Consider the following 23,048-nt stretch of genomic DNA (forward strand, 5'->3'; position numbering starts at 1 on the left):
GTTATTTAAACTGTGCATTGTATTGACATATAGTACCAGTCAGAAGTTAGGACACACCTACTCATTCAATGATTTTTCCTTATTTTTACTATTTTCTACATTGTAGAATAATAGTGTAGACAGCAAAACTGTAATCATAACACATATAGAATCAAAAAAGTGTTAAGCAAAACAAAATATACTTTAGATTCTTCAAAGTAGCCACCCTTTGCCTTGATGAAAGCTTTGCACACTCTTGGCATTCTCTCAACCAGCTTGAAGGAGTTCCCACATATGCTGAGTACTTTTGGCTACTTTTTCTTCACTCTACCAACTCATCCCAAACCATCTCAATTGGGTTGAGGTCGGGTGATTGTGGCCAGGTCATCTGATGCAGAACTCCATCACTCTCCTTCTTGGTCAAATAGCCCTTACACAACCTGGAGGTGTGTTGGGTCATTGTCCTGTTGAAAAACGAATTATCGTCCCACTAAGCGCAAACCAGGTGGGATGGCGTATCGCTGCAGAATGGTGTGGTAGCCATGCTGGTTAAGTTATTTATTCTAAATAAATAATTGACAGTGTCACCAGCAAAGGACCCCCACACCACACCTGCAGAGATCATCCGTTCACCTACTCTGCGTCTCACACAGCATTGGAACCAAAAACCTTACATTTTGACTCATTAGACTAAAGGACCAATTTCCATGTCCATGGCTCGTGTTTCTTGGCCCAAGCAAGTATTTTCTACATATTGGTGTCCTTTAGTAGTGGTTTCTTTGCAGCAATTCAACCATGAAGACCTGATTCACAGTCTCCTCTGAAAAGTTGATGTTGAGATGTCTGTTACTTGAACTCTGTGAAGCATTTGTTTGTGCTGCAATTTCTGAGGCTGGTAACTCTACTGAACGTATCCTCTGCAGCAGAAGTAACTCTGGGTCTTCGTTTCCTGTGGCGGTCCTCATGAGAGCCAGTTTCATCATAGCGCTTGATAGTTTTTGCGAGTACACTTGAAGAAACTTTCAATATTTTCAGGATTGACTGACCTTCATGTCTTAAAGTAATGATGGACTGTCGTTTTGCTTTGTTTATTTGAGCTGTTCTTGACATAATTTGGCTAGGTCATTTACCAAATAGGACTAGCTTCTGTTTACCAACCCTACCTTGTCACAACACAACTGATTGGCTCAAATGCATTAAGAAGGAAAGAAATTCCACAAATGAACTTTTAACAAGTCAAACCTGTTGTTTGAAATGCATTGCAGTTGACTACCTCATGAAGCTGGTTGAGAGAATGCCAAGAGTGTGCAAAGCTCTCATCCAGGCAAAGGGTCGCTACTTTGAAGAATCTCAAATATAAAATATCATTTGATTTGTTTAACACTTTTTTGGTTACTACATGATTCCATATGTGTTATATTATTGTTTTGATGTCTTCACTATTAGTAAAAAGTACAAATGAAGAAAAACCCTTGAATGAGTAGGTGTCCAAACTTTTGACTGGTACTGTATGTACTGCACTGTGAGATATATATCAATCCCACACACACACACCCATGGACACACAAACTCCTTCTCTCTCACACACACATACGTTCCCTAACTGTGTTGTGTGGTTTGTCCCCAGGGTCAGGGTATCCCTACACTCAGGCTCCACCCCGGGACTTTCTGTCTGGTAAACTCAAACAACCGTTATGATTATCATCACATCCTAACATATTAAAACATTATTAAACAATAATAAGATGTACTGAACTGTATTAAACGCATTGAAGGTGGGTCCTCCTACCTTATTAATAACGCCATCAATTAAACAACAACACCATCTGTCTGTCTCAGTGTGAAGGCTTCATATTGTGTCTTCTGATGCTGTGTGTGTGTGTGTGTGTGTGTGTGTGTGTGTGTGTGTGTGTGTGTGTGTGTGTGTACATGTTTTACTATACTTGTGAGTACCAGAAGTCCTCACAAGAATAGCAAACCAACTAAAATGAAGATAAGTCAGGACTGTGTGTCAGTAACAGGTTGAACTAGGACTGGCACAATTTCTGTATAACCATTTAACCAATGGTTATGGATGAAGACCGTCATAAGGATTAAATAACTGTCATAAATAACTGTCAAACTTTGTTGCCTCTTGCTGAAACAAGGGTAAGTGCTATCCGGGATTCTTGGGACGCCCCTACAGTGCCCTAAATCATAACCTTTAGTTAACCCTAAGCTTAACCCTTACCTTAAATCTAACATATTTCTGTAAATAGAATATTATAGAAGGGTCTAGACACTTTTTTGTGATTTCACTTGTTTTTGAGAAACTTAATGCAACCGGAGATTTTAATTTCCTCATACTCATTGTGCTGGGGCTATGAGAAAACAGGAACAAATGCTCCAAAAACACCTGACTACATAATTTTAGAAACAGAAATGCTCTCACTGTAGGGATGCAGGTCTTTAGATGTGTTACACGTGAAATTGTGTCATTCTTAATTTGATCCACAAAGATATTTTCTATTTTGTGCGACTCGGTCCGTTTCCTTTATCCAGCTGTTCTGTTCTGTGTAACCTGCTGCTACCGGTAACTACCAGAATGAAGGACACTTGGTGTCTTAATAGGGCGTTGGGCCAACACGAGTCGCCAGAACATGCCTTGGCATAGTCTACAAGTGTCTGGAACTTCCTGTTTGGAAGCATCTGCTTTCAATATACTTTGTATCCCTCATTTACTCAAATGTTTCCTTTATTTTGGCAGTTACCTGTGGAATGGACAGAGGTATCAAACTGGAATATAACGTTGCAGATAAAGTTCGGAATGACAATTTCATGTGTACAACATCTAAAGATCTGCGTAATTTCTAAAAGGACTAAAATGTCAATGTCATTTATACACATTTTAAACACGTTTATTTATTTTACTATGTCTTTTGTAATTTTTGGGGGCCAAACAACATGTGAAAAAAGACAATAGTTGGAAGAGTTGCAGTGTTAATTGATAATAATGCCATTGTTAATTATACCGAACAAAAATATAAACGCAACATGCAATCATTTCAATGATTTTACAGAGTTACAGTTCATATAAGGAAATCCATCAATTGAAATAAATTCATTAGGCCCTAATCTATGGATTTTACAAGACTGGTCAGGGGCGCAGCCATGGGTAGGCCTGGCACTCGAGTGGGTGGGCCATTGCCCTCCCAGGCCCACCCTGGCAAGGCAGCCAGGCCCAGCCAATTGGAATTTGTTTTCCCCACAAAAGGGCTTTATTACAGACAGAAATACTCCTCAGTTTCATCAGCTGTCCGGATGACTGGCCTCAGACGATCCCACAGGTGAGGAAGAAGGATGTGGAGGTTCTGGGCTGGCATGGTTACACATGGTCTGCGGTTGTGAGGCTGGTTGGACGTTCTTCCAAATTCTCAAAAACGACATTGGAGGTGGCTTATGGTAGAGAAAATAACATAAAATTATCTGGCTACAGCTCTGGTGGACATTCCTGCAGTCTGCATGCCAATTGTACGCCCCCTCAAAACTTGAGACATCTGTGGCATTGTGTTGTGTGACAATACTGCACATTTTAGAGTGGCCTTTTATTGTCCCCAACACAAGTTGCACCTGTGTAATGATCATTCTGTTTAATCATCTTCTTGGTATGCCACACCTGCCAGGTGGTTGGATTATCTTGGCGAAGGAAAAATGCTCACTAACAGGGATGTAAACAAATTTGTGAACCAAATTTGAGAGAAGCTTTTTGTACGAATGGAACTTTTCTGGGATCTTTTATTTCAGCTCATGAAACATGGGACCAACACTTTACATGTTACGTTTATATTGTTATTCACTATAGATGCTTTTTTTCATTAATTTGTCTATTTTCTCTTTAACCATATGGTCTATCTACTAGAAACTCAAGGAGAATATGGACCCAGATATACAATATGTATACTAAAAATGAAGTTATTAAAGTATAAATTACAAAAGTTACCATAGATTCCAATAACTTTGGTAAATAAATGACTGGTAGATTTGCAACCTTAGCTATAACCCATCACCTCATCACCTAGCTACATACAGCTGATAGAGTAGTGTGTTTCTCAAGGGGGAGTAACTTTGTTCTGGTGAAGATGGAAAATTACTACTATCCTTCTTTCTCTCTACACACACACACAAACACTAGCTACGCTGCCTGAAGTCATGCATTAATCAATGGTGTGTGTACTTGTGTGAGGGGAAAACGACAGCTCTTTTCTGCCCAGGGTTATTGTTCTAGACTAATAAAGAGAAATAAATGTAGCATGGGTCTGGTCTGGAGAGAGACAGATGTCTTTGATTAAGCAGTGAGAACTGCAGTGTGACAGAGTGATCAATATACAGGCCAGTTCACCCTGCTTTAAGAACACTGGAATGATCCATGATCACTCACTATACACACACACACTCTTATTAATGCCTTAATTAACAGGCCCTGACTGCCTGCTGTGTGTGTGGGTGTGCTTGTGCGTGCGCTGCTCCTCTATTTGGTCCTGAGGCAACTATTACAGACCAGAGGTGGGTGTTTTAATGGGTGTACAGTGCATTCGGAAAGTTTCAGACCCGTTGACTTTCCACATTTTGTTACGTTACAGCCTTATTCTAAAATGGATTAAATAGTTAGCCAATCTACACACAATACCCCATAATGACAAAGCAAAAACAAGTTTAGACATTTCTGCAAATGTAGAAAATAACACATTTACACATTAACACATCACATTTACATAAGTATTCAGACCCTTTACTCAGTACTTTGTTGAAGCACCTTTTGCAGCGATTACAGCCTGAAGTCTTCTTGGGTATGACGCTACAAGCTGGGCACACCTGTATTTAGGGAGTTTCTCCCATTCTTCTCTGCAGATCCTCTCAAGCTCTGTCAGGTTGGATGGGGAGCATCTCTGCACAGCTATTTTCAGGTCTCTCCAGAGATGTTCGATCGGATTCAAGTACGGACTCTGGCTGCCCCACTCCAAGACATTTAGAGACTTGTCCGAAAGCCACTCCTGCGTTATCTTGGCTGTGTGCTTAGAGTCGTTGTCCTGTTGGAAGGTGAACCTTTGCTCCAGTCTGAAGTCCTGCGCGCTCTGGAGCAGGTTTTCATCAAGGATCTCACTGTACTTTGCTCCGTTCATCTTTCCCTCTCCTGACTTGTCTCACAGTCCCTGCCGCTGAAAAACATCACCACAGCATGATGCTGCCACCACCATGCTTTACCGTAGGGATGGTGCCATGTTTCCTCCAGACGTGACGCTTGCCATTCAGGCCAAAGAGTTCAATCTTGGTTTCATGAGACCAGACAATCTTGTTGCTCATGGTCTGAGAGACTTTAGGTGGCCTTTGGCCAACTCCAAGCGGGCTGTCATGTACCTTTTACTGAGGAGTGGCTTCTGACTGGCCACTCTACCATAAAGGCCTGATTGGTGGAGTGCTGCAGAGATGGTTGTCCATCTGGAGGGTTCTCCCATCTCCACAGAGGAACTCTGGAGCTCTGTCAGAATGACCACCAGGGTTCTTGGTCACATCCCTGACCAAGGCCCTTCTCCCCTGATTGATCAGTTTGGCCGGGCGGCCAGCTCTTGAAAGAGTCTTGGTGGTTCCAAACTTCTTCCATTTAATAATGATGGCTCCTTGCTGATGACTCCTTGCTGTCCTCCTGATGATTCCTTGCTGCCCCACTCCACCTGACTGTGCTGCTAATCCAGTTTCAACTGTTCTGCCTGCGGCTATGGAACCCTGACCTGTTCACTGGACGTGCTACCTGTCCCAGACCTGCTGTTTTCAACTCTCTAGAGACAGCAGGAGCAGTAAAGATACTCTGAATGATCGGCTATGAAAAGCCAACTGACATTTACTCCTGAGGTGTTGACCTGTTGCACCCTCGACAACCACTGTGATTATTATTATTTGACCCTGCTGATCATCTATGAACATTTGAACATCTTGGTCATGTTCTGTTATAATCTCTACCTGGCACAGCCAGAAGAGGACTGACCACCTCTCAGAACCTGGTTCATCTCTAGGTTTCTTCCTAGGTTCTGGCCTTTCTAGGGAGTTTTTCCTAGCCACCGTGCTTCTACACCTGCATTGCTTGCTGTTTGGGGTTTTAGCCTGGGTTTCTGTACAGCACTCAGCTGATGTAAGAAGGGCTTTATAAATACATTTGATATGATTTTGATTTGATTTGATGGAGGCCACTGTGTTCTTGGGGACCTTCAATGTTGCAGAAATATTTTGGTACCCTTCGCCAGATCTGTGCCTCAACACAATCCTGTCTCAGAGCGGTACGGACAATTCCTTCAACCTCATGGCTTGGTTTTTGCTCTGACATGCACTGTCAACTGTGGGACCTTATATAGACAGGTGTGTGCCTTTCCAAATCATGTCCAATCAATTGAATTTACCACAGGTGGACTCCAATCAAGTTGTAGAAACATCTCAAGGATGATCAATGGAAACAGGATGCACTTGAGCTTAATTTCAAGTCTCATAGCAAAATGTCTAAGTACTTACAGTATAAAATAAGGTATTTCTGTTTTACTTTTTTTTATACATTTGCAAACATACTAAAAACCTGTTTTCACTTTGTCATTATTGGGTATTGTGTGTAGATTAATGAGGAACAATTTGTATTTAATCATTTTTAGAATAAAGCTGTAACATAACAAAATGTGGAAAAGAGGAAGGGGTCTGAATACTTTCAGAATTCACTGTAAGCCCATAGAAATAAGAATGAATAGATTGGGTGTCCCATTTAAATCAATGATGACTTAATGGGTGGATTGGTGGCCATTGCAAGTGTACCCATAGCAGCAAAGCAGGAAGTAAATGCAGGAAGTGTACCCATCAATCTGTGCTGTGATTTGTTGAATCAACTCAAATGACATTACAAAACGCAGAACACAGCAACTTTAAGGCATGTTTTGTTATTTATTTTTAACAATCTACGACGAAGTTGACCCTTTTACAATGGGGGTCAATGGGAAAGAATGTTTGTTTTCCCCAATTTGTGGGCGTGGTCGACGGGAATTCCTTCTTATGACGTGAATATCGAGTCGGAGTATTGCATGAGCCACATCAGTTAACATCATTTTAGCGAACATTCTACCATGGAAATGTTTGCTTCACGATACCAGGCAGCCATTACGAGTGTACCCATGAGTTTACCAGTCAAATTGCCAGGGTTAGAGGTTCCAAGCCCATTCTATTTATTCTTATTTCTGTGTAAACCTGTGCTCTCATAATCTATCTTATATGGATTACACGTATCTATACAACTATTGGCATTAATATGTATGTGCATAATTGAGTGTCTACATAACGTGAAATGCCTACAGTATATATTCATGCACATTAGATATGTGTTACAAAATCATTGGGATGAAGTGTGTGTCAGCAGAATGGTTGAAACAGTGTGAAAAGTGTGTTGTGTAGCTGCAGTGAACTGCAGTGTGGAAGAGCTGACTCTGCACCATGAGAGAGAGGGATGAATAGAGAGGGAGAGAGGGACCGGAAATGTAAAGGTTGAGAGTTAGACGGGGGAGTGGGGGGGGCTGGAAGGAGAGTGGGGTCAGGAAGAGAGGGGGAGTTTGAGAATGAGAGGGAAAGAGAGCGGAAAGACCTGGGAGAGGGGGTCAGGGAGATAGGGGTATTTTCAGAAAGAGAGGGAAAAGCCTGGAAGAGGAGGGTCAGGGAGAGAGGGGTAGTTTGAGAAAGAGAGGGAAAGACCTGGGAGAGGGGGTCAGGGAGAGAGGGGTAGTTTCAGAAAGAGAGGGAAAGACCTGGGAGAGGGGGTCAGGGAGAGAGGGGTAGTTTCAGAAAGAGAGGGAAAGACCTGGGAGAGGGGGTCAGGGAGAGAGGGGTAGTTTCAGAAAGAGAGGGAAAAGCCTGGAAGAGGAGGGTCAGGGAGAGAGGGGTAGTTTGAGAAAGAGAGGGAAAGAGAGGGGGAGGGCTTGGGCGAGGAAAAATAAAGTCCGAAAAGAGGGGGAGCACAGAAGGGGACTAAGGGAGAGAAATTGAATGAGAGAGGAAGAATGATAAAGAGAAGGGCAGATGAACAGTAAAGGTTGAAAGAAAGAGAGGAGGAAGAGAGAAAGAGAGGGAGTGAAAGAAAGCAGCAGGTTTTTCTGCCCTTTGGTAAGCCAGGAAATGAAGCAGCTATCACAGCCCACTGCTCCCCTGTGTGTCACCATTGATTATTACCCTGGTTCTCTATCATCTCTCTCTCTTTCTGTCTCTCCATCACTCTTTCTCACCACTATCACTCCATTATTTTCTCCATCACTCCACCTCTTTCTTATCACTCGCTCTATCATATCTCCCTCTCTCCAACTTTCGCTCTTCTTTTCTCTCACTCCTCACATTCTCTCTCCACCTTTCTTTCTCTCCTCACATTCTATCACTTACACACACTCACACTTTCCCACTTATGGTAATGATTCCTCATTGTGATCATGAATGGCTCCATCTGGCCTTCTACAGTCAGAGTTGACTGTTGTTTTAATGGGTCACCTCTGGTGAGAGGTTGTTACTGTAAGGGGAAGGGACATGTGATAAACATCATCATTGTTCTCATCATCATCATCATCATGATTAGCATCATCTTCATCCTTTCGTCCTCCCCAACATCATTATTGCCCTTACTAACCATCATCTTCATGGCCCTCACTAACCATCATCATCATGGCCCTCACTAACCATCATCATCATGGCCCTCACTAACCATCATCACTACACTGCCATCATAATCAATTTTGTGATTTAAAAAAAACAGTGGCATACTGGGCCAGAAGCTGTGCTCTAGAAGTAATCTAATTATGTAACGTGTTACGTAATCAGATTCATTTTATGAGTAATGTAATAAAGTAACACGTTACTTTCTCAAATTGGGAAATATTATTACAGTTACTTTGTCAAACAACGTGTGCATTAGTTTCAGAATCATATCTCTACCGGGTGTGTGTTTCCACGAGCCGATCTTGACTTGTTTCTTCATTTAGTTCTCAAGCAAGCGGAGAAAGGCTGTTTGGAAAAATGTCATGACAGCTGCTGTCCATAGGAATGTATAAAGGGCACACCTCTGATCTTTGCATTTATCGCTTCTGCCCATATAGGACTTTCCCTTCTAGTGGCAAGTGTGCCCGCTATACAGCTCTAAGGGTCTGGGTACATGTGGTCTGTAATCAGAACTGGAGGCTGAAGAAAAAGATTTTGAATAAAACGATTATTCAACAGATCAATGTACTGTCTACACTCATTTTATGAATTAGTTTTCATTAAATAGGTTTTAATCATGTCAACAACAACATCTTTAAAGTTCTTATAGCTGGGCCTCCCGATTGGCGCAGCGGTCTTAGGCACAGCACAGCAATGCTCGAGGCTTCACTACAGATCCGAGTTCGATTGGTGTGGCTGGCTTCCAGGTTAAGTGGGCGGGTGTTAAGAAGCTCGGTTTGGTGGGTCATGTTTCAGATGACACTCGACCTTCACCTCCCGAGCCCAAAATCATAAATAATAATAATAATAAGAAAGTTCTGATAGCTAAGGATTCTGCAATGGGGTTAGGTTTTTAGGCTGGGACCACAAGTTGTGTCCCGGATTCCTACAACAACAAAAAAAACAGTTAATGGTTAGCCATCATGCTAACAGATCAAGATGACGCTAGCAGTGCTAGAGTCAAAACACCAGTGGTATTTGTGTCTACGTCTGGGCTCAAATGCGCTAGGTGCAAGATGATATCTACACAGGAGAAGGAACATACAGTTAAAGTCTGAAGTTTACAGTGCCTTGCGAAAGTATTCGGCCCCCTTGAACTTTGCGACCTTTTGCCACATTTCAGGCTTCAAACACAAAGATATAAAACTGTATTTTTTTGTGAAGAATCAACAACAAGTGGGACACAATCATGAAGTGGAACGACATTTATTGGATATTTCAAACTTTTTTAACAAATCAAAAACTGAAAAATTGGGCGTGCAAAATTATTCAGCCCCTTTACTTTCAGTGCAGCAAACTCTCTCCAGAAGTTCAGTGAGGATCTCTGAATGATCCAATGTTGACCTAAATGACTAATGATGATAAATACAATCCACCTGTGTGTAATCAAGTCTCCGTATAAATGCACCTGCACTGTGATAGTCTCAGAGGTCCGTTAAAAGCGCAGAGAGCATCATGAAGAACAAGGTACACACCAGGCAGGTCCGAGATACTGTTGTGAAGAAGTTTAAAGCCGGATTTGGATACAAAAAGATTTCCCAAGCTTTAAACATCCCAAGGAGCACTGTGCAAGCGAAAATATTGAAATGGAAGGAGAATCAGACCACTGCAAATCTACCAAGACCTGGCCGTCCCTCTAAACTTTAAGCTCATACAAGGAGAGACGCAGAGATGCAGCCAAGAGGCCCATGATCACTCTGGATGAACTGCAGAGATCTACAGCTGAGGTGGGAGACTCTGTCCATAGGACAACAATCAGTCGTATATTGCACAAATCTGGCCTTTATGGAAGAGTGGCAAGAAGAAAGCCATTTCTTAAAGATATCCATGAAAAGTGTTGTTTAAAGTTTGCCACAAGCCACCTGGGAGACACACCAAACATGTGGAAGAAGGTGCTCTGGTCAGATGAAACCAAAATTGAACTTTTTGGCAACAATGCAAAACGTTATGTTTGGCGTAAAAGCAACACAGCCCATCACCCTGAACACACCATCCCCACTGTCAAACATGGTGGTGGCAGCATCATGGTTTGGGCCTGCTTTTCTTCAGCAGGGACAGGGAAGATGGTTAAAATTGATGGGAAGATGGATGGAGCCAAATACAGGACCATTCTGGAAGAAAATCTGATGGAGTCTGCAAAAGACCTGAGACTGGGACGGAGATTTGTCTTCCAACAAGACAATGTCCCAAACATAAAGCAAAATCTACAATGGAATGGTTAAAAAATAAACATATCCAGGTGTTAGAATGGCCAAGTCAAAGTCCAGACCTGAATCCAATCGAGAATCTGTGGAAAGAACTGAAAACTGCTGTTCACAAATGCTCTCCATCCAACCTCACTGAGCTCGAGCTGTTTTGCAAGGAGGAATGGGAAAAAATTTCAGTCTCTCGATGTGCAAAACTGATAGAGACATACCCCAAGCGACTTACAGCTGTAATCGCAGCAAAAGGTGGCGCTACAAAGTCTTAACTTAAGGGGGCTGAATAATTTTGCACGCCCAATTTTTCAGTTTTTGATTTGTTAAAAAAGTTTGAAATATCCAATAAATGTCGTTCCACTTCACGATTGTGTCCCACTTGTTGTTGATTCTTCACAAAAAAATACAGTTTTATATCTTTATGTTTGAAGCCTGAAATGTGGCAAAAGGTCGCAAAGTTCAAGGGGGCCGAATACTTTCGCAAGGCACTGTACATACACTTAGGTTGGAGTCATTAAAACTCATTTTTCACCCACTCCACAAATGTCTTGTTAACAAACTATAGTTTTGGCAAGTCGGGTTATGACATCTACTTTGTGCATGACAAGTAATTTTTCCAACAATTGTTTACAGACAGATTATTTAACTTGTAATTCACTGTATCACAATTCCAGTTGGTCAGAAGTTTACATACACTAAGTTGACTTGGAAAATTCCAGAAAAGGACGTTATGGCTTTAGAAGCTTCTGATAGGCTAATTGACATCATTTGAGTAAATTGGAGGTGAAGCTGTGGATGTATTTCAAGGCCTACCTTCAAACTCAGTGCCTCTTTGCTTGACATCATGGGAAAATCAAAAGAAATCAGCCAGCCAAGACCTCAGAAAAAAAATGTAGACCTCCACAAGTCTGGTTCATCCTTGGGAACAATTTCCAAATGCTTTAAGGTACCACGTTCATCTGTACAAACAATAGTACGCAAGTATAAACACCATGGGAAAACGCAGCCGTCATACCACTCAGAAAGGAGACGCCTTCTGTCTCCTAGAGATGAACGTACTTTGGTGCGAAAAGTGCAAATCAATCCCAGAACAACAGCAAAGGACCTTGTGAAGATGCTGGAGGAAACAGGTACAAAAGTATCTATATCCACAGTAAAACTAGTCCTATATCGACATAACCTGAAAGGCCACCCAGCAAGGAAGAAGCCACTGCTCCAATACCGCAATAAAAATGCCAGACTACGGTTTGCAACTGCACATGGGGACAAAGAGTGTACTTTTTGGAGAAATGTCCTCTGGTCTGATGAAACAAAAATAGAACTGTTTGGCCATAAAGACCATTGTTATGTTTGGAGGAAAAAGGGGGAGGCTTGCAAGCCGAAGAACACCATCCCAACCGTGAAGCACGAGGGTGGCAGCATCATGTTGTGGGTGTGCTTTGCTGCAGGAGGGACTGGTGCACTTCACAAAATAGATTGCATCATGAGGAGGAAAATTATGTGGATATATTGAAGCAACATCTCAAGACATCAGTCGGGAAGTTAAAGCTTGGTCACAAATGGTTCTTCCAAATGGACAATGACCCCAAGCATACTTCCAAAGTTGTGGCAACATGGCTTAAAGACAACAAGGTGAAGGTATTGGAGTGGCCATCACAAAGCCCTGACCTCAATCCCATAGAAAATTTGTGGACAGAACTGAAAAAGCATGTGCGAGCAAGGAGGCCTACAAACCTGACTCCGTTACACCAGCTCTGTCAGAAGGAATGGGCCAAAATTCACCCAACTTATTGTGGGAAGCTCGTGGAAGGCTACCTGAAACATTTGACCCAAGTTAAACAATTTAAAGGAAATACTACCAAATACTAAATTGAGTGTATGTAAACTTCTGACCAACTGGGAATGTGACAAAAGAAATGAAAGGTGAAATAAATCACTCTACTATTATTCTGATATTTCACATTCTTAAAATAAAGTGGTGATCCTAAATGACCTGGTACAGGGAATTTTTACTAGGATTAAATGTCAGGAATTGTGAAAATCTGAGTTGAAATGTATTTGGCTAAGGTGTATGTAAACGTCCGACTTCAACTGTAAGGTGGAACTGATAAATTAAGATAAATTCTTTGTCTGTTCCAAATGTATCATCATCAAGCAGCTTAGGGAAGAGATTCTCCAGCTGCAAGCTCAGCTGTGGGAAAAACAAGATGTGCTTTCTAAGTACTTTGTTGCAGCCCAGGCACACGGAATGTCAGTTCTGAATACCTCCTACAGCCAAGGGGTCGATGAGTCGGGCGCTACTGACTTGCCCCAAGCCACTGGACAGATTGTAAGCTCAACTCCGCGGCCAGTGGGAGACTGGACACTGGCAAGGTGAAGGAGGTCGAGTGGGAGGCAGTCTGGTCGGCCTCCATATATCCTAGAAGACCAGATCCAGCTACTTTGCTTTGCCCCGCTGGAGGCGGACATACCGGCCCTGTGAGTCTGCTCTGATCCTGGGAGTACACCAACAGCCAGCAGCCGTCCAGGGGCACCCTCCACAGCTCAGCCAGTCGCTAACCAAAAGAAACAAGGTCTTGGGCCTTCCTCCATCTCCCTGAGGATTCCGACACCATCCGCTGCTACATGTGCGGTGAGTCAGGCTGGCATGAGTCAAAGCACACCTCCCCCCTGCCTGAGGCAGGCCCATTCTGTTCCCCCTCTTCCTTCCCCATTGGATTCTAACACAACCAGCATCGCTGTGGGCAGCAGCTCGATGGTGAGAGATTTTGGCCTGCCTGCGGGCTATGGGACAACCAAGGTCCACTGTCACCCAGGCACCAGTGTCCAAGACATCAACTCCATCCTGCCCACAGTTCTAGCCAACTACTCTAATTTTGGCACCATTGTCACTCACTTTGGATTACCGACGTTCGCTTTCGGCAATCTGAGGAACGGACGGACTACAACATTCTCTTGAATACCCTTGTTTGTGCAGGAAAGATAACAGTCCTCTCTGGCGCCCTGCCGGGCGATAGAAGGGATTCGGGACATTTCAGCCGCCTCGCTACCCTAAACGAGTTCCTGAAGAAACTTTGCAAAGACAGGAATTTCTCCTTTTGAGTTGCTATGGAAGCAACCGACACTCTTTAAAAGACATTGATTCACTCTAACGAGAGGGGTTCCAGGATTATCTACTTCAACATAAACCCTTTTTTTCAATTTCCACCTAAAATGACATACCCAAATCTAACTGCCTATAGCTCAGGACCTAAAGCAAGGACACTTTAAAGTGTGTGGAAATGTGAAATTAATGTAGGGGAATAACACATTAGATCTGGTGAAAGATATTACTACAAAAAAAATGCATTTTCTATTTTCTTTCCATCATTTTTGAAATGCAAGAGAAAGGTGAGGCAGTGATGTAGGATTCTAAGTGTAATTTAGATGTTTTCCACAAGATGGCAGCAGTGTGTGCAAAGTTTCAGACTGATCCATTTAAGAATTACATCACTACACAATATTTTGTATCAAATCTGCCAGGTGACCTTCTCGAGTTTGCCCAAATGTGCCGAATTGGACAATTGATACAATTTCAAGTACATAACTATAGAGAACATACAAAAATGCTATGGTAATAAAAAAATACACACTCCTAGGATTGTCATACATGATGGATCATTAGCTTCCCTACAGAAAAGACACTGACCTTCACACATCTAGATGGCCAGGCAGGATGGATGTGGAGCCAGAGACAGCAGTGGGGTCAAACTGTAGAACCCAGTTCCTACATTTGAATATAAAAATGGATTTTATCAAACAAAACTGCGCTACATTTTATTTCTGGGACCCTCAGAATGACATATCAGAGAAAGATTCTTGAATGTAAGTACATTATTTACCTTCAGAGGTGAACGTATCAAACCAGTTGCCGTGATAAGTGTTTTGCTGTTGTGCACTATCCTCAAACAATATAATGTTTTTTTCTCTCACTGTAATAGCTACTGTAAATTAGACACTGCAGTTAGATTAACAATAAGTTAAGCTTTCTGCCCATATAAGACATGTCTATGTCCCGGAAAGTTGACTGTTGTTTATAACATCATTCTAGTCACATTTTCGCATATTGAGCAACAACTGTCCCGATTTAGGGACACCAATCCTGTAAAGGTTTAAGAGACTGACGGTCAGGGTTTGGTAGTGCTCCAGTCCTCCATTTCATAATAAGCAACAGAGGACATGGAAATTGTATTATATCCCAGAGAAATAGAAGTGCAGTAAATGTAAGTAACCTAACCTATGTTCGTTTAACTATTAACTCCAAGGGTATTGTCTACAATAATCATATGCACATATAATATAATTCCACTTTTTGCACTGAAACTGTCTGCCTTAGGACGAAGCCCACTGTGGGCAGCCCACTCAGTACCATAGACATGTCAGTGACATTTCCATTTGATTCAATCTCAGATCAGCACTTAAAACAAGCAACCCAGAAAATAATGACAAATATTCCATAACAACATGTCGCCTGAGAAACAATGTTCATAAAATGTACAACTTATTAACATCAGAAAACATTAATATTCTGTCCATGAAATACACTTAATAATAAGTTTGATAATTCCTTTGATGGTAGGTACAGACACGGACAAGATTATATGCACTTCGAGTTTTGAAAAAGATGTTGGAGTGGCCCACTTGTTCAAGGGTCGCTGGGATCAGAGGAATACGGTTCTTGGCTGTGACGTCATTCAGGGAATGGTAATCAATACATGGATGGAGACCACCGTCCTTTTTTCCAATGAAGAAGCCTTACACAGCCAGGCAAGAAGAAGGAGGAATTAAACCGTTTGAGTGTTTAATCAATGTAGTTCTCCATTGCCTCATTTTCCGGGATAGATAGGTGGTAAGCATAGTCCCCTGGGCGACGTGGTGGCAGAGTGGAGGCCTTGTTTTTTGCTAAAGACATTGCTGTACTGGGAGTATTAAGATGGCATGATGGGTGGCACTGCAGAGGCAGAGTCCTCAATGATGGTGGCTCTGCAGGGAAGGCTGAGACAACTGGTGAAGCAGGTAGAAGACCAGAACAGTAGTTCACCTTGTCACCACGAGATGGCAAGGTCGTGACTACAAAGCCAGGGGTGTCCGAGGATGAGTGGCTGTTTGGGGAGTTCCATAAGTTGAATGGAGTCTTCCACACCAAAACCTATCCCAATGGCTGCCCGTCCAGGGTGTTAATCCTTAAGGGAGTGGTGACAGGTGTTAGATCAATGTCAAGCTCTTGTACTAGCTGGTGATTGATAAAATTACCTGCTGCTCCCAAATCTATCAAGCCCTCTACATACTTAGTAACCCCCTTCACGGTTATCAATACTGGGATGGAGAATTGCTTCTGGGAGAAATCAATGAACAAAAATGAAAGACAGGGCTATGTTCAAGAACACAAAAAACAGGGCTACATTCAAGAACACAACGAAACAGAACACAAGGTTGACTAAGAAAATAAATACAGAACCTTACAGTATTATGTCATGTATTGTTTCAAGTGGACCCCAGGAAGCTTAGCTGATGCTTTTGCATCGGCTAATGGAGATCCTAATAAATGCCAAATATGGCTAATTAAGCAGCCCATATATAGCGCAGCACTTGTAGACTAGCACAGGAAAGCAGTGCCACAGACGAAAGTAGAAACAAGTTATCAAACCTGAGTTAGGCTACTTTATATCTTTGGTATCAAACAAACTGAGATTTTTAGGGTTTTTTTCATGACAGTAACGCAAAGTAATATAACTAGTAATATAACTTGATGCTTTCCACACAAAGTAATATTGTAAAGTAACGCGTTACATTTGTTAAATGTAACGAGTAATATGTAACATATTGTTTTTACAAGTAGCTAATCCCAAAGACTGGTCAGGAGTTGCTCTTGGTCCTAGATCTGAGCAGGACAAACTCCACCCCTAGATCTGAGCAGGACAAACTCCACCCCTAGAACTGAGCAGGACAAACTCCACCCCTAGATCTGAGAAGGACAAACTCCACCCCTAGATCTGAGCAGGACAAACTCCACCCCTAGATCTGAGCAGGACAAACTCCACCCCTAGATCTGAGCAGGACAAACTCCACCCCTAGAACGGAGCAGGAAAAACTCCACCCCTAGATCTGAGCAGGACAAACTCCACCCCTAGAACTGAGCAGGACAAACTCCACCCCTAGATCTGAGAAGGACAAACTCCACCCCTAGATCTGAGCAGGACAAACTCCACCCCTAGATCTGAGCAGGACAAACTCCACCCCTAGATCTGAGCAGGACAAACTCCACCCCTAGAACGGAGCAGGAAAAACTCCACCCCTAGATCTGAGCAGGACAAACTCCACCCCTAGAACTGAGCAGGACAAACTCCACCCCTAGATCTGAGAAGGACAAACTCCACCCCTAGATCTGAGCAGGACAAACTCCACCCCTAGATCTGAGCAGGACAAACTCCACCCCTAGATCTGAGCAGGACAAACTCCACCCCTAGAACGGAGCAGGAAAAACTCCACCCCTAGATCTGAGCAGGACAAACTCCACCCCTAGAACTGAGCAGGACAAACTCCACCCCTAGATCTGAGAAGGACAAACTCCACCCCTAGATCTGAGAAGGACAAACTCCACCCCTAGATCTGAGCAGGACAAACTCCACCCCTAGATCTGAGCAGGACAAACTCCACCCCTAGAACTGAGCAGGACAAACTCCACCCCTAGATCTGAGAAGGACAAACTCCACCCCTAGATCTGAGCAGGACAAACTCCACCCCTAGATCTGAGCAGGACAAACTCCACCCCTAGATCTGAGAAGGACAAACTCCACCCCTAGATCTGAGCAGGACAAACTCCACCCCTAGATCTGAGCAGGACAAACTCCTCCCCTAGATCTGAGCAAGACAAACTCCTCCCCTAGATCTGAGCAGGACAAACTCCACCTCTAGAACTGAGCAGGACAAACTCCTCCCCTAGATCTGAGCAGGACAAACTCCTCCCCTAGATCTGAGCAGGACAAACTCCACCCCTAGATCTGAGAAGGACAAACTCCACCCCTAGATCTGAGCAGGACAAACTCCACCCCTAGACCTGAGGAACAGGTCCCAGCTGTCCTCTTAGCAGGAAGGGGGATATAAGGGTTGTTGCCATGACAACATAATGTCTTCATTGATGATTATGTTGTGGTGGTATCTAACTCTGTGTGTGCATGCATGTGTGTGTCTGTCATTTTGGCCATGGATCAAAGCTCTCCACTTTGACTCGCACTGAGATAGAAAGAACTAGAGAAAAAAACAGTAAGCAAACAAGAGAGGAAAATAAAGACATAAAACATGAGTTCAGAAAGAGAAGGCAATTGGAATGTAACAGAGGCAGATTTGGTGAGTAGAGTTTAGAGGTAGAGACTTATCTGTTGGTCATGATGAGTGGCACCCGGTGAGAGTCCTCCCTCTACTCACCATCCATCTGTGTCATTTAATGTGTGTCAGCCATCAGTAGACCAGACAGACTTACCCTCAGGTATTCTTCCAACCCCCAGAGCTCCCCTGGCTCACTCACCCATTCACCCATCAGACTAATGGCTTGGCTGATAGCTGGGCTCAGGCTATAGGTGCTGACATACACTGAGCTCAGACCTCCCCGGGAAGCTCTGGTTGCACCTGCTCTTAATACACGCTTTCCTAAACACACACACTTAGAGGAGAATGAGAGCTCTGGGGGTTGGCTCCGGCTTTCAGGTCTTATGTCATCACCACCTGTCTTGCACTGAGCCCTAAAACAGAACTGGAGTTTTCACCTTCGTGTTTTAATCAGTTATCATCCTGTCATGCCAGTCTCCCTCATGGCTGGAGTTATTTCATAGCATTTCCCTTTATGACCGTAAACCCCCACTAGAGAAGGGGGTATAGAAGTAGGCAGCGAAGCGAGAAGGAGAGTTTGTGTCATAACGCCATTAACCAGCAATGAGACGTATCATGGAGTACGTTTTACATGCACTCTAATAATTCAATATTAAACGGATTATGGCAGTAGGCCGAGTATTGCAATAGTCATGTAAACACCTTACTCTGGTTATCGTAATCAGTGTAAGGTCCAAATCGAAGTAAGCATACAGGATTTTTAGGGAAATGTATATTAATCTGACTATCTACAATAATTGTATTATTGTGTGCATGTAACCATGCTCAGTGTGATGTGAAGTCATAAGCTGGTAAGTCGTTCCCATATACTGAGTGGTGGTGTGATGGAGGAACACAACTAGGCGTTTACCCGAGAATCAGCCACAGCATTTATATCTCATTTACATAAACATCCTCCCATCCCTAAACATCTCAATAGCATAAGGAAGCCATCTATGGGAGATGTTGCTGTGAGAGAGTGAGGAGCAGGGAGGGAAAGGTTGTGTTTTATAGGGGTTTGTATACAGTTAAGGAGGGAAAGGTTGTGTTTTATAGGGGTTAGTATACAGTTAAGGAGGGAAGGGCTGTGTTTTATAGGGGTTAGATTACAGTCAAGGAGGGAAGGGCTGTGTTTTATAGGGGTTACACTACAGTCAAGGAGGGAAAGGTTGTGTTTATTAGGGGTTTGTATACAGTTAAGGAGGGAAGGGTTGTGTTTATTAGGGGTTAGATTACAGTTAAGGAGGGAAGGGCTGTGTTTTATAGGGGTTAGATTACAGTCAAGGAGGGAAGGGCTGTGTTTTATAGGGGTTAGATTACAGTCAAGGAGGGAAGGGCTGTGTTTTATAGGGGTTACACTACAGTCAAGGAGGGAAGGACTGTGTTTTATAAGGGTTTGTATACAGTTAAGGAGGGAAGGGTTGTGTTTATTAGGGGTTAGATTACAATTAAGGAGGGAAGGGCTGTGTTTTATAGGGGTTACACTACAGTCAAGGAGGGAAGGACTGTGTTTTATGTGTTTTATATTACACTAGAGTCAGTGTTTAGGAGTATGGACATGGCTGGTCGTGTCTGCTGAATCTCTCCCTTTTTCTTCCTTCTCCTGTCCCCTTCACCGTCTCCCTCGTGCACTTTTTTTTGTCTCCTTCTCCCTCCCTCTCTTCCTCTCTCTCCTAGTTGATATGTAAAAGTTAAAGAGCTGAGTGGTGTGGTTTTCTGTCCTGTTCTATCCTAATGCCATTTGCTGGTGGTCGTACACATAGCCAAGCAGGCCTAACTAATTATCTCTCTTTCTTATGTGTTTCCTTTCTCTCACTTGTTCATCTTCACTCATTCATTCTCTCAGCCATTTAGTTTGGCACAGAAAGCGGACGCATTCTGTATCCAAGGCAACCTAAATTAGTCTCAGCAGGTATGTGGGTATTATTGCTAGAGACAGAGAGAGGTAGAGAGAAAGCGTAAAAAAGAAGGCTAAAGGATAGTCCAAGAGAGACAGGAGAGGAGAAGGAGATGGAGGAGCAAAGAAACTAGGGACAGAGGAAGAGAAGGAAAATAAAAGTGGAAAGAGAGAGAAAGCAAAGAAAGTTCCAGTAAGGAGAGGAAGACCAATACAAAGAGAAGAGATAGAAGGTAGAAAAGGAAAAAGAAGGATAAGAGTAATGAAAGAAGTTAAAGCCGTGGGTTGAAGAGTGATGAGAAAGAGAGATGGTAAGGAAGGAAGGGTGGAAGACAGGATGGGGTGAATGAGAAACTGAAGAGAAGAGATGATAGGGATGGAGGGGAATGGCATGCAGGTTATTGCCTTCCGTAAAGAATGACGCTGGTAAGCTTTTTAATGTGTGTACTGTGTATCCAAGGAAAACCAGCGAGCCATAGCAGCACAGACGGAGCTAACCACATTACTGCTCAGAGACCAGATAAGATTACACCTGCTGCTGGTTGAAACACACACTTTAATATGTACAGTGCCTTGCGAAAGTATTCGGCCCCCTTGAACTTTGCGACCTTTTGCCACATTTCAGGCTTCAAACATAAAGATATAAAACTGTATTTTTTTGTGAAGAATCAACAACAAGTGGGACACAATCATGAAGTGGAACGACATTTATTGGATATTTCAAACTTTTTTAACAAATCAAAAACTGAAAAATCGGGCGTGCAAAATTATTCAGCCCCCTTAAGTTAATACTTTGTAGCACCACCTTTTGCTGCGATTACAGCTGTAAGTCGCTTGGGGTATGTCTCTATCAGTTTTGCACATCGAGAGACTGAAATTGTTTCCCATTCCTCCTTGCAAAACAGCTCGAGCTCAGTGAGGTTGGATGGAGAGCATTTGTGAACAGCAGTTTTCAGTTCTTTCCACAGATTCTCGATTGGATTCAGGTCTGGACTTTGACTTGGCCATTCTAACACCTGGATATGTTTATTTTTGAACCATTCCATTGTAGATTTTGCTTTATGTTTTGGATCATTGTCTTGTTGGAAGACAAATCTCCGTCCCAGTCTCAGGTCTTTTGCAGACTCCATCAGGTTTTCTTCCAGAATGGTCCTGTATTTGGCTCCATCCATCTTCCCATCAATTTTAACCATCTTCCCTGTCCCTGCTGAAGAAAAGCATGCCCAAACCATGATGCTGCCACCACCATGTTTGACAGTGGGGATGGTGTGTTCAGGGTGATGGGCTGTGTTGCTTTTACGCCAAACATAACGTTTTGCATTGTTGCCAAAAAGTTAAATTTTGGTTTCATCTGATCAGAGCACCTTCTTCCACATGTTTGGTGTGTCTCCCAGGTGGCTTGTGGCAAACTTTAAATGACACTTTTTATGGATATCTTTAAGAAATGGCTTTCTTCTTGCCACTCTTCCATAAAGGCCAGATTTGTGCAATATACGACTGATTGTTGTCCTATGGACAGAGTCTCCCACCTCAGCTGTAGATCTCTGCAGTTCATCCAGAGTGATCATGGGCCTCTTGGCTGCATCTCTGATCAGTCTTCTCCTTGTATGAGCTGAAAGTTTAGAGGGACGGCCAGGTCTTGGTAGATTTGCAGTGGTCTGATACTCCTTCCATTTCAATATTATCGCTTGCACAGTGCTCCTTGGGATGTTTAAAGCTTGGGAAATCTTTTTGTATCCAAATCCGGCTTTAAACTTCTTCACAACAGTATCTCGGACCTGCCTGGTGTGTTCCTTGTTCTTCATGATGCTCTCTGCGCTTTTAACGGACCTCTGAGACTATCACAGTGCAGGTGCATTTATACGGAGACTTGATTACACACAGGTGGATTGTATTTATCATCATTAGTCATTTAGGTCAACATTGGATCATTCAGAGATCCTCACTGAACTTCTGGAGAGAGTTTGCTGCACTGAAAATAAAGGGGCTGAATAATTTTTCAGTTTTTGATTTGTTAAAAAAGTTTGAAATATCCAATAAATGTCGTTCCACTTCATGATTGTGTCCCACTTGTTGTTGATTCTTCACAAAAAAATACAGTTTTATATCTTTATGTTTGAAGCCTGAAATGTGGCAAAAGGTCGCAAAGTTCAAGGGGCCGAATACTTTCGCAAGGCACTGTATATGTTTGCATGTACATGCTCTCACAGACAGAGGCAGGTAGCCTAGCGGTTAAGAGTGTTGGGACAGAAACCGAAAGGTCGCTGGTTCGAATACCGAGCCGACTAGAGGAAACATCTGTCGATGTTCCCTTGAGCAAGGCACTTAACCCTAATTGCTCTGGATGCTGACTAGAGAACAGAAGGGGCTCTTAGAACACAGCTGGGCTGTGGGTGAGATGATGCAACACACATACAGTGTTTTACACTGCTTATATAATCAGTGTGTGTGTTAGACAGACAGTGAGGGTGTTGATTGGAGAGTGTGTGCGTAGCCTAGAGTACTAAAAACATGCATGTTGCTCTGTCACCATTCCTGCCTCAGGACAATCTATTGCCCTATATGATAGTACACACAGGGTATACTAATGCTCTCTCACCATTCCTGCCTCAGGACAATCTGTTCCCCTATATGATAGTACACACAGGGTGTCACCATTCCTGCCTCAGGACAATCTATTACCCTTATATGATAGTACACACAGGGTATACTAATGCTCTCTCACCATTCCTGCCTCAGGACAATCTGTTCCCCTATATGATAGTACACACAGGGTGTCACCATTCCTGCCTCAGGACAATCTATTCCCCTATATGATAGTACACACAGGG

General features: G+C 42.9%; 1 protein-coding gene across 3 annotated transcripts in view; it reads left to right on the top strand.

Moving 5' to 3' along the window:
* The window catches only part of LOC112234845 (chloride channel protein 2-like), a 139,285-nt gene that overhangs the window by 40,100 nt on the left and 76,137 nt on the right, over positions 1 to 23,048 (top strand). For 2 of the 3 annotated variants that reach the window (XM_042296320.1, XM_042296322.1), the window contains exon 2: positions 1,607 to 1,654. The exons of the other annotated variant lie outside the window; for it this stretch is intronic. In XM_042296320.1, coding sequence (XP_042152254.1) covers positions 1,607 to 1,654 — 48 coding nt within the window. The remainder of the gene's footprint in view (positions 1 to 1,606; positions 1,655 to 23,048) is intronic. 3 annotated transcript variants of the gene reach the window in all.

Source organism: Oncorhynchus tshawytscha, linkage group LG13 (assembly GCF_018296145.1).
Source record: "Oncorhynchus tshawytscha isolate Ot180627B linkage group LG13, Otsh_v2.0, whole genome shotgun sequence".
Taxonomy (NCBI): domain Eukaryota; kingdom Metazoa; phylum Chordata; class Actinopteri; order Salmoniformes; family Salmonidae; genus Oncorhynchus; species Oncorhynchus tshawytscha.